Source organism: Telopea speciosissima, chromosome 5 (assembly GCF_018873765.1).
Source record: "Telopea speciosissima isolate NSW1024214 ecotype Mountain lineage chromosome 5, Tspe_v1, whole genome shotgun sequence".
Taxonomy (NCBI): Eukaryota; Viridiplantae; Streptophyta; class Magnoliopsida; order Proteales; family Proteaceae; genus Telopea; species Telopea speciosissima.
In genome coordinates, this window is record NC_057920.1 from 41963124 (window position 1) to 41976184 (window position 13061).

The 13061-nt window shown below is 44.9% G+C and overlaps 1 protein-coding gene across 1 annotated transcript; it reads right to left on the minus strand.

The window, feature by feature from the left end:
• Window positions 1–3963: 3963 nt before the first annotated feature.
• On the minus strand, window positions 3964–4969 carry LOC122662985. The gene is made up of 2 exons (XM_043858691.1): window positions 4444–4969; window positions 3964–4370 (listed from the first exon to the last, which is right to left on the minus strand). Exons 1-2 carry the CDS (start codon window positions 4967–4969, stop codon window positions 3964–3966), a joined length of 933 nt encoding a protein of 310 aa, XP_043714626.1.
• Window positions 4970–13061: the final 8092 nt, after the last annotated feature.

Below are 13061 nucleotides of genomic sequence, written 5' to 3' on the forward strand. Positions count from 1 at the left end.
CGATCTATAAGGGATTCCCAAGTTTGAAATGGAAAGAGGGGGAGAGGGGAATGGCACTCACCAGCCTAGATGAGCCAATAGAAGGCTTCCACCTCCAACAGCTCCCTCCAATCACCTTCTCCTTCAACTTCAATGCCCTCCAAGCTCTCAACGTTTTAGGTTGGTAGAGAAAGTGAAAGATCCAAAAATGGCTAGGCTGTGCGTTTATAACATTTACTCCCACTTAGGGCCTGTTTGGCTTGGGGCCTTAAGAGTCAAAACTCAATTAAATGCCATCATAGGCAAGTGGGTCCATCTATATAGCACATGCACAATTTAAGGAGACCAAGGGTAGGGTCCACCTTGTCCGGGTGCTTAGGTAGGATGCCGGGGCACGAGGTGTGGGTCCCACACAAGGAAAACACCCAAAACCCTGAAACAACATGGACGGATTCACGGACAGAGGCAGTCTTGTGAGTCCATTCGTGACTCCGTCACTACTATAATGGCAGAACCTTAAGGAAAGTTGTTGGGCTTTAGCCCACACTTCAAGGCCACATAAGGGAGGGTACACTAACATACATCAAGCCAGTATTTTACCCCTCGACCATCATGACGTGTCCTTCGTGATCCCAAAGAGTTACTCGTCCGCGATGCTAAGTTCGTTACCGAATGAGGTGTCTAAATGTGGGGACATAGGAAACGCCTTTCGATACTCTTCACTCCGGGGACTCGTGCTAGGAGGATAGTCGACGAAATCACCATCGACAAATCTCTGCCATTGTCGGTTGAGGAACCTCTGTTCGACAGGTAGACATATGTATTGGTCAATGATCTTGTGGCTGGGTTTGATTACAAATGAAAACAGTTCTCTAGCGTACATGGCAGCAGTATCTACACGTCATAAGGGAGAGAAACTATAATTAAATAGCAATTTCGGGCGCGGATGTAGCATCCCCCCCACCTTACAAGAAATTTCATCCCAAAAATTTGGCGTACCTTGTAAGAATCCAAGGGAAGGGTACTTCCCTTGCATCTCCACTTCGGCTTCCCAGGACACTTCTTCCTCTGGGTGATTGCACCACTTCACCTTCATGTAGTGAATAGGTCTATTGTAAAGATTCACGACTTTGCTGTCCAAAATCTTCTCGGGCTGTTCCTTATAAGACATATCCGCTGCCAGCTTCGGTGGTTCTTGTGATAGAACATGGCTTGGGTCATGCATGTACTTCCATAACATGGACACGTGGAAGATGTCATGCACGTCATCTAAAGAGGGTGGGAGTGCTAACCGATAAGCCACCGGTCCGACCTTCGCAAGAATTTCTTAGGGCCCAATGTATCTCGGGCTTAGATTGCCCTTCTTGCTGAACTGCATCACACCCTTGGTGGGCGACACTTTGAGGAATACTTTGTCACTGAGAGAGAACTCTAGATCCTTCTGTCTTTGGTCCACATAGCATTTCTGCCTAGATTGAGCAGCCTTGATTCATTCATGGATCAAGTCCATCTTCTCACAAGTTGCTTGGATCAATTCTAGCCAAAGGATGCGTCGCTCACCTGCTTCATCCCAGTACAGTGGAGTCCGACACTTCTTCCCATACTGAGCTTCAAATGGTGCCATCCCAATAGTAGCTTGATAACTATTATTGTAGGCGAATTCGATAAGCGAGATGTGCTCGTCCCAGTTACCCTGCATATCAATGGCACAGGCTTGGAGCATATCTTCCAATGTCTGTATAGTTCTCTCCGAATGCCCATCCGTCTGAGGGTGGAAGGCAGTGCTAAAACTCAACAAGGTGCCCATAACTCTCTGGAATCTGCCCCAAAACTTGGATGTGAACTTGGGATCCTGACCTGAGATAATGCTAACTGGAACTCCGTGTAGGCGAACCACGTTATCAATGTACAAGCGGGCCAGCTTATCCATAGAATAGGTGACCTTGATTGGGATGAAATGTTCTGTCTTCGTCAACCTATCCACAATAACCCATAGAGCATCAACACCTCTGGGCATACGAGGCAGTCCAGTGATGAAGTCCATGGTAACATGTTCCCATTTCCATTGTGGCACGGGTAAGGACTGTAAAAGGCCATGGGGCCGCTGTCTATCTACCTTGACTTGCTGACAAGTGAGACACCTAGCCACAAATTCAGCTACATCCCTCTTCATTCCACTCCACCAGTAGTGTCCCTTTAGATTTTTGTACATCTTAGTACTACCTAAGTGAGTCAAATCGGGAGAATCATGTGCTTCTGCCAATACTTCCTTCCTCAGTTGATCATCCTTGGGAACACATAGTTGATCCCTAAACATGAGAACACCACTCTTAGTCAAAGTGAAATCCAGATCTCGTTGTGTATCACTCTAAATGGCTTCAATGATCTCTTGGAAACGTTCATCTGAGGCCTGAGTCAACTGAATCTTTCCACCAAGGTTGACTGCACCAATAAGGTCGCTAGAGATAGAGTAACACCCTCTACCAGTAACTCCAAATCCATCCTTCTAGCCTCCTCAACAACTACCTTACTGACCACTAAGGACGCTAGGGATAAGGTCTGGGACTTTCAACTAAGAGCATCCGCCACAACGTTTGTCTTACCAGGGTGATAGTGGATGGTAAAATCATAATTCTTCATGAGCTCCAACCATCGCCTTTGTCCTATGTTAAGTTCCTTCTAGGTAAAGAAGTACTTGAGACTTTTATGGTCACTGTAGATCTCGCTCTTCTCTCCATATAGGCAGTGTCTCCAGATCTGTAGAGCCAAGACCACAGCCGTCAACTCTAAGTCATGAGTTGGGTAATTTTTTTCATAATGCTTCAGCTGACGAGAAGCATAGGCTACTACTTTTCCATCCCGCATCAGAACACAACCGAGGCCCATTTTGGAAGCATCACAATAAACTACCATTCCCCCAGTACCATTTGGAATGGTGAGTACCGGAGCTAAAATCAATTGTTGCTTCAATTTCTGGAAGCTCTTCTTGTAGTCATCGAACCACTCAAACTTCACTCCCTTCCAGGTCAGTCGAGTTATAAGAGCTGAAATCCTTGAAAAGTTCTTAATAAATCTCTTGTAGTAGCTGGCTAGACCGAGGAAGCTATGAATATCTGCTACATTCATGGGTGTCTCCCAGTCAACTACAGACTTTACCTTACCAGGTTCAACTTTAATACCCTTGGCAGAAACTAGGTGACCTAAGAAAGCCACTTGTTGTAACCAGAACTCGCATTTGCTGAACTTAGCATACAATTGCTTTTCACTCAAGCGCTGCAGCACAAAGCGAAGGTGGTCAGTGTGCTCTTCTTCACTCTTGGAGTAGACCAGAATGTCATCAATAAACATGACAACATACTTATCCAGCATGTCATGAAACACCCTGTCCATTAACTCCATAAAAGTTGTCGGGGCATTGGTCAGCCCGAAGGACATAACTAGAAACTTGTAGTGACCATATCGCGATCTGAAAGCTATCTTGTTGATGTCACTACTTTTGATCTTCAATTGATGTTACCCCGAGCGAAGGTCGATCTTTGAGAATACCCTTACGCCTTGCAACTGATCGAATAAATCGTTGATCCTAGGCAGCGGGTACCAATTCTTGATCGTAAGCGTGTTGAGTTCACTGTAATCAATACACATACGCATTCTACCGTCCTGCTTCTTTACAAACAAAATAGGTGCACCCCTCGGGGAACCACTTGGCCTAATGAAGCCCTTCTTCAACAAATCATTGAGTTGCTCTTGAAGTTCCTTCAATTCTGATGGGGCTATTCTGTAGGGTGCCTTAGACACTGGAGCAGCACCAGGCACCAGGTCAATCATAAACTCCATCTCCCAGTCCGGTGGTAACCGTGTGCGGTCTTCCAGAAAGACATCAAGGAAGTCTCTTACTACACTTACCTCTTCCATAGGTGTAATTTTGGCTTTAGTGTCCAGCACGAAGGCTAAGTAACACTGACAACCTTCTTCTATCAACTTCTAGACTTGAAGAGCTGAAATGATAGTTTTCTTGGGCTTCTTGCTTTTGTTGCCCTTGAACACAAATTCCTTGCCTTCCTCTGACTTGAAGAGTACTTTCCTCTCTGCGCAGATCAAGCTGGTTCCGTGTGTGAACAACCAATCCATTCCTAGAATTATATCAAAGTCCTTCATATCCAAGATTATCAAACTAGCCTCTAGCCCATGGTCGCTTACTCGAACAAGACAAGATTTAAAGATTTGGTCAAGCTTGACCGTACTTCTTGTTGGTGTACAGACTATCAGCTTCTGCTCCGTACTTGCCGATCTAATAGGTAGTTTATTGGTAAACGAAGGTGATATAAAAGAGTGCGATGCTCCCGAGTCAAACAACACATAAGTAGGTATGGAACATATAGAAATCATGCCTGACAAACACCAAATAGCTAAACATGATAAACTCAATATAAGGAATTACATTCAAGTGCTTGAGTACAATACCTGTGATGACACCGGGGTCAGCCTGAGCTTCTTCATGAGTGACAGAATACACTCGCCCCTGAGTTCTGCTTGTTGGAGAAGGAAGAAGTGGGCAAACAACTACCTTTGCTTTGGGTGCCTTAGAAGTCACAGTTGGCCACGAACCTGCCTGTCGCGGATGTGGGCAATCCTTGACCATATGACCGGACTCCTTGTAGTTGTAACACACGAGGGTCTGGGTCCCATAATAAGGAGCCGATGTAGCTTTGGGTCCCTGGGCCACATCAGGTTTATGGGACTGTAATGGAGTTGCAGTCGTGTAGGCCCCTCTCTTCTGGAACTTATTAGGTCCCCTAGAGTCATAAGATGACATTGGCCTCTTGCCGGCTTGTATGGCCTTGTAGTTCTCTCTCTGCTGATCTTCAATCATTTTAGCAGCTTGAACCACTTTTGCATAGGTAGGGTACTTATGCAGCTCCACAGATGTACTCAAATTGGCTCTTAGCCCTCTTTCAAACCTTTTTGCCTTAACTTCCTTAGCCTTCATGCGCGCTGGAGCAAAATAGAAATGCTCCTCAAAGGCCTGTTGGTATTCAAGGACCGACTTGGATCCCTGGCTTAGGCTCATAAACTCAACTTCCTTCTTCTCTCAAAAATTCCTGGGAAAGTAATTCTCGAGAAAAGCTTCTGTGAACTGAGCCCAGGTTGCATTTGGGTATTTGGCCCAGAAGTGCTCCTTTGAGGAATGGCACCATGCATCAGCGTCACCTTGGAGTTGGTAAGTGGCACATCAAATCTTATCGGTGTCATTACACTACAACACCTTAAAGATTCTCTCTAAATCTCTTATCCAGGTAGCTGGAAACATAGAATCGTGAATCAGCTTGTAGAAAGTAGGAGGACGATGCTTCTGGAATTTCTCCGAAAACTTAGAGGCATCAGCCCACTGTGGCGCCACATATTGGACTGGTAGGGCAGTCAGAGCAAGAGGAGATGGATTTGGCACTACTTGCACCGCAGGGACTTCAACTACAACTGGTGTCGGGGAGGTATAATAGGTGTGGCAGCAACTACGGGAACAGGGACTATGCGCATCGGGGGTGGTACTTGTTGCCCTTCCTGACCAACATTTTAGAGTTGAGTGGACACAGTTTGCATGAAAGTGCGCTGCTCATGTTGCGTCTCTCGGTGCCCCCATTACATATCTCGTAAAATGTTCCCCAAGAGTGCGACAACATCCGTATTAGTGTTAACTGGAGGCGGTACAGGCAAACCCTCTTCAGAAACGTCACCGACGTCATCCCTAGGAGGAGAACGATTCCAGTTGTGGGTGTTGACCATGTTTCAGCACCTGTCATAAATAAGATGCTTAAGAGGTTAGCATAAGGACATAGTGTAGCAATGCAAGGTGCCTCAAGGGGACAAGTAATAAATTTTACACAAGAATGTGTGTAGTGACACACAAGGGGAACCAAGGTCCTAAAGGTAAAGCTAAGCCAAAAATGCAAGCCAATAGCCTTTTAGAATGCAAACAGATTCACGGACGGAACTAGTTCTTTGACTCCATTCGTGACTCCGTCGCCAGAATAGGCTGGACGGACTTACGGACGGATTTGCAAAGTGAATCCGTTCTCAAGGTGCCCATTTTGGCCAAAAGACCGAGATGTACGGAACTACGAACGGATCCTTGGTCATGGTTTCGTTTGATGTTTCGTGCAGTTCAAAGAACGAAAACTCCAGTTTTTACGCTCGACGGATTCACGGACGGAATCACGATAGTTGATCCGTTCGTGCGTCTGTTCGAAAATTTTTCATAAGAATACAAACCGCGAGTTTTCAAAACTCATTTTGGCTTGTAAGGAGAGAGCAGAAGCACAGAGCAGGGAGCCCTAGCCTCGTCCGTTCGAAGTTTCCTCGCCATTCTTTGGTGGATTCAAGCCCTTCTCCTTCAAAATTCGAGCTTCTTACCCAAAGGTAGGTGTTCTTCTCTCCAATTTTGGCTTCTTGGGGTTTGTTCTGAGGCTTTTCTAGGGTTTTTGTTGGTTTCCTCTTTCATTTTCCATTTTTCTATGTTAAGTTGCATGAAGAGCATTAGAATATTATTTTTCTTTGATTCTATTGCCCTAAATTCAAGAATGAACACCCCTATTCATCCCTACTCCCATCGACTAGGGCAAGGGTTTGTTAAACCCTTCCCAAAACCAAAAATTCCTACTTTTTTTTTTGGGCAATTTTAATTTATACTAATGTGTACGCTCTAATCCATCATACCTTTCATGGATGGGTAGTAGTTTGGATGTATTCTTACTTGTTTGGCTTGAATGTCAAATTTCTAGATAGAAGTTAAGAGAAAACTCCCAAATTCTCACTGTTTTGGGAAAGAATTTGTCTTATAGCTTGATTGTGTTTAAAATTTCTTTCTAATCTTCACATATGCATGCTGATTATTCATATTTACCCTGGGTTAGTTTATTTGATTGCTCTCTTAGTAATGCTTATAGGAAATCCTCCTTCTTAAATCCAAGATCATGGGAGTTCTATTCCTTAACAATTTCTAAATTCCCAAATGAATCTGGAATGTTTAGTTGTTGTGCATTATATATACTCTTTATATTCTTGGTGAAGTTAGAGTGACCAAACACATGTATTGTCTTTTTATTGCTTGTGTGTAGGTAAATAGAGTGGAATGGCTCCTAAAACAAGGGGTAGCAGGGCTCCTGTAGCAGCACCAACACCTTTTGATGCTAGTCTATTTGTGTCTGCTAAGGCAGAGAGGCTGTACACTGAGAAGTTCCATGACAGGAAGATCCTAATGGGGAGGGAAGCCATCCCTGAAGAGTTAGTTGCCTTCAAGGTGGGGCAGAGATTTAATAGGTTGGGGTGGTTCAACATGTTGCTCCTCCCAAGTTCTATTACCACAGGTTGGTCAGGCACTTTTACTCCAACCTGTCAGTCATCCAGGAGGACGTGGTGAGGCGTCGGGTTAACTTCTTTGTGAAGGGAGTGAAGATTTCCTTCAATGAAGTGGAACTGGGGGAATACTTAGAGTGAGCTCTGTTGGAGATCGAGTCTACCACCCACCAGGGAGAGACCCACTCTCTTGTGTGTCCAAGGCAGAGTACAGGTATCTGTATTCCATATTAACCAATTAGAAATAAGAGTACCGGGTGAACTTGACCGAGTTTGGTAGGTCGCAGAGGGTCTTGACTATGTTGTCTAAGACCAACCTTGTCCCGGTCAAGGGCCACAATACCGAGCCCTCACTTATGGCTGCTGCCCTGGGTTATTCCCTGTATGTGGGTGTTCAGGTGTGTTTGCCCTATGCTATCCTCAGGCACATGGAGCAGGTTCTGTTAAAGTCTAAGAAGAAGAAAACCTTACTTATGGGAGACTACTTACCCGTATTTTCTAGCATTTCCAGGTCAACCTAGAGGATGAGGCAGCATCAGAGAGCTTTAAGGAGCCATTTGGGCGTAATTCCCTAGCTCGGATGTGCATTTCATGTGATAAGTTCAGTGATGGAGAGCCTGTTGACCCAGAGGGAGATGAGGGTGAGGAGGAGAGTGATGATGAGAAGGAAGCACCAGTGTAGTTTTCTGTTGGAGCCTCTAGTTCGGGGACCTCCGACATGAGTGCTATACTAGATGCCCTTAGTCAGCTGAACACCAACATGACCAAGCTCAACTTAGACATGGTGTAGGGGTTTGTAGGCATACAAGGACAGTTTGCTTCATATGACCGCCGCTCTGAGAGAGTAGAGAAGGACATCCACGACATCAATGCCTACCTGTACTATGAAGGCAATGATGAAGAGGATGAAGACAATGATGAGGAGATGGGGGATTAGGCCTCAGGGTAGCTGGAGTTGTGATACATTTTCTTTTCTTCTTGGTGTTATTTTAAGATGGTTGTTTCAAAACGATGTTTTTGGTTTTAACTTTACTTTCTGTCTCTCTTTTTTTTTTTTTTAAGAAGTTATGTTCCCAGTTGAAATTTTGGGGTTTTTTTTTTTTTTTGGGTTATAAGTAAGGTGCTCACCTCCAATGGAGGTTGAGTAAGCAAGAACAGCTGGATATAGGTTGGACATCTCTCTCTCTCTCTCTATATATATATATATATATATATTTAATTCTACTGTTCCCTCTATTATCTTGTTATGGTTCTCAGATTCCACCCTAACTAGTCTTCTCCCTATGTGTTATACACATTTTAATTATTTCCGTTGAAAGCTTCTAACTTAAATCTTATTGTGTAGAGTAATCAAGACAATGTTGCCACGCGCTCTGATACCACGCTGTCATGCCCCCACTCTACTCATTAGGAATAAAGCACAGTTAAGGGGTGACACATCATTCTCTTTCCTACCAGGATCAATGACACAGTGTCCCAGTTCATAGTCCACAGTCAAGGACAAGCATAATGATTATAATTTATACAAAAGGAAAGAATATTCAATTCAAAACAAAGTAAGTACAAGCGGAAGCAACATAAATAGCAGTTACTATATGTTCAGCTGGCTAGATGATACAATAATAGTTTAACATTGTTTGCCGACTGACCATGACGTAACTACTCAAAAGAATATAAAGTAATTATAGACAAATGTTCATAATGGGCACAATACCCCAAAAGAATCAAAAGAGGGGATTATCCCCAACAACATCACGGCCCATAGGCACAATCATCACAGCGGTATCCTTTACCGTGTACCTCCGACACATCTTCAGGTTCCTCCATGCCAATACCATCGTAGTCCGCTGGCTGGGCCTTTAGACCAGCCCGGTATCCACCAGCTGCATCAAAATCTAAAAGAGTGTGTACACCGGGGGTTAGCTCTACTGAGCCAGTGAGGGGAAGGGGAATGCACAAACACACAATCAAACATAGTCCATGATGAATGTAATATTAAATAGATTTTTCACTTAAAAAAAAGTCTGAGTCGGGGGTATATGCTACTATGATAACTCAGGAGACACTGTGGGTCACTTAACTTATTGCCACAGTGAAACCTTTATTATCACTAGGGAGCCTACGCCGGTCGAAGTCTCCAAGGCTACCCAGTGGCGGACCCCGATGATCAGTGCTCATCCCTGACCTGGCCTCTCTCCCCCACAGGCAACAAGGAGCCCCGATCACCCAACACCTAAACCCCTGTTAGTAAGGGTCATAGCAAGGGAAAGTGAATCTTAACCGCAGATATACTACACGCAAGTCCTATCACACGCACTCCTGTACAAGTTACAAAGTCTAGGGATGCATGAGAATAATGTTAGAAGAGTATAGGTGGGTCCCACGAAGGGTCCTGACAATTAGTTTAAAGTTTAAGTCAAAACAGCATGGATGGACGCAGGGATGGAGGCAACCAGGTGAGTCCGGTCCTGGTTCCGCCCAGGCAATGCAGTGAAAATAGATGGGACAGATTCATGGATGGAACTTTCAAGAGAATCCATTCGTGCATCCGTCTGGACTCTGAGACATTCTCGAGAGCGAACGGAGCTACGGACGGAACCAGTTAAGTGAATTCGTTCCTGGCTCCGTCCCAACTAGTCAACCAGGTTATACCAAACGGATCAACGGACGGAACCACGATGATGGATCCGTTAGTGGATCCGTCGAATCTCTTTTCGAGACTTGGAAGGATTTCCACCTCCAGCCTTCCATTCTTGAGACCACAGGGTTCCTAGGCTTAGTGAGGTGAGTCCTAAGCTTCGTTAGGGTCCAAAGCACCTAGCCCAACATGGGCCTTAGAGGATTTCAAGGGGTTTGGAATCATCTCTAGGGTTTCCCCAAACCCTAGATTTAGGTCTTGAGGTTTGGTAAAGCAATTCAAGCCATTCAACCATGAAAGGCATCAACGGAGAGAGAAGTAGGTCTCTGTTTAGGGAACCAAAGAAGGGTATTGGGTTCCCAAAAGGAAACCTAAGATGGAATCGATCTATAAGGGATTCCCAAGTTTGAAATGGAAAGAGGGGGAGAGGGGAATGGCACTCACCAGCCTAGATGAGCCAATAGAAGGGTTCCACCTCCAACAGTTCCCTCCAATCACCTTCTCCTTCAACTTCAATGCCCTCCAAGCTCTCAACATTTTAGGTTGGTAGACAAAGTGAAAGAGCCATAAATGGCTGGGCTGTGCATTTATAACATTTGCTCCCACTTAGGGCTTATTTGGCTTGGGGCTTTAAGAGTCAAAACTCAATTAAATGCCACCATAGGCAAGTGGGTCCACTTATATAGCACGTGCACAATTAAAGGAGACCAAGGGTGGGGTCTACCTTGTCCGGGTGCTTAGGTAGGATGCCCGAGGCACGGGGTGTGGATCCCACAAGAGGAAAACACCCAAAACCCTGAAACAGCACAGACAGATTCACAGACAGAGGCAGTCTTATGAGTCCATTCGTGACTCCGTCGCTGCTGTAAGGGCAGAACCTTAAGGAAAGTTGTTGGACTTTGGCCCACACTTCAAGACCATAGAAGGGAGGGTACACTAAAATACATCAAGGCAGTATCTTACCCCTCGACCGTCACGACATGTCCTTCAAATTCATCGCCAAATGAGGTGTCTAAATGTGGGGATACAGGAAACGTCTGCCGGTACTCTTCACTCTGGGGACTCATGCTAGGAGGATGGTGGACGAAATCACTATCGACAAATGTCCCCCACTGACGGTTGAGGAACCTCTCTTTGGCAGGTAGACTTGTGTATTGGTTAATAATTTTGTGGCTGTTTTTTTTTTGGTAACGGGGAAAATTACTGATGAAAAGGGGGGTGAGTACACCCAGCAGCTTCAACAACACACAAGTTGTGAATGGAATGTGGCCAATCTATCACACACCCAAGCGACAGAGCCTTTCGAGCTAGGGTATCCGAAACACCATTCTTAACCCTAGGAATATAGCAAAACGAAATAGAGGAGAACTGAGAAGCCAACCACAGAACATCCAAGACCAAATCCTCCCCTTCAACGTAAGCAGGATTAGTACCCATGATAAACTGAACTGCATCTTAGCTATCGGATTCAACTAGAATTTTGTCGATTCCCATCTCCAAAGCCGCTAAGAGACAACTGCGGATGGCCAGAATCTCCCCTTCAATAATTGAACCAAATTGAGAGGGGATAGACAAAGCCAAAATAACCAATCCATCATGGCTTCTCAAGATCACTCCTATACCGCCAGTATACTTGGAGTTGGAGAGAGCAACATCACAGTTTAACTTATACATCCCCACTGGGGGGGTTCCCAACTACGACACAGATGAATGGGGCTATCCGCTCTCCCATTAGAAGTAGGAGATAATTTTTGAACAGCAGAATCGAACTCCAAGAAAGCCTTCTTGGCGAGAGCAATAACATCAGAGGGAGACCAATCTTTACCGTTGAAGGCCAGCTCATTACGAGCTCTCCACAGGTACCAACAAATAAAGGATGCCTTAGAAAGAGCAACTTTGGCCGCTCTTTTATCTTCACGGAACCAGACATCCCAACTTTGAATCCAATCTGCTAAACAAGGATCAACAACAGGAGGAGAAAATTGAAGCGAAGACCCAAACCAAACACATCTCGCAAAGGGGCAATCAAAGAGCAAATGGTCTACAGATTTAGAAGTCGCGTTGCATCTAAGACAGTTGGGATCAATTTGAACCTTGCGCAAACTCAAGTTCTCTCCTGTGGTTGTAGCTTCGTTACAGGACCTCCAAAGAAAAGACTTAATCTTTGGGAGCGTATCAATTGACCACACTCTGTTCCACACCGAGGCAGGAATAGATTCCCAATGCCTGAGCTTTGAGGAAGACGCAGTAGCTTTATTTTTTTCCTCCTCCAGTCTATCCAGCAATCTGTAAGCAGTCTTCATAGAAAACTTACCATTAGCCCCTCCCCCCATATCCTTCTATCATCCCTATGTAATAAGCTGAGAGGGATTCTCAGAATAGCATTGGCCTCAGACGGATGGAAGACCTCCTTAATTAAACTCTCTTTCCACCTTCTTGTTACTGGATCAATCAGCTCAGCCACCATCGATAGGGAGCAGTTGACAGGTCTAGGATACTTTAGTTTGTAACCTGGCAAGGAGGGAATCCACCTATCATCCCAAATATCAACTCCAGTTCCATCCCCCACTCTCCACACAAGCCCTTCAAGAAGAACTTCACGGCCCAAGAGGAGGCTTCTCCAACCCCACAAGGGACGGTTCCCTAGTTTAGCCTTTAAAAAATCACAGTTGGGAAAGTAAATGGACTTAATGAATTTCACCCACTGGGAATCAGAGGAAGTCCATAATCTCCACGCCGCTTTGGCAAGCAAAGCTTTATTTTGAAGCCTAGAATCTTTAAAACCCAGACCACCCATGGATTTTGGTCTGCAAAGCCTCTGCCAGGACATCCAATGCAGCTGTTTCTTTGTCTCAGAATCTCCCCAATAGAAGCTAGAAGAGACTTTGACCAAAGAATTATGAAAAGACACCGGCAGTTTGAAATGGGAACCTGCAAAGTTTGCCATAGGAGCAACTGAAGCCTTCAACAACACTTCTTTCCCAGCATGAGATAACAGCTTTTCCTTCCAACCTTGGAACTTACTAAGAGTTCTGTCTTTAATCTCATTGAACACCTCTTTCTTTGAGACGCCAAAATAAGAAGGCAGCCC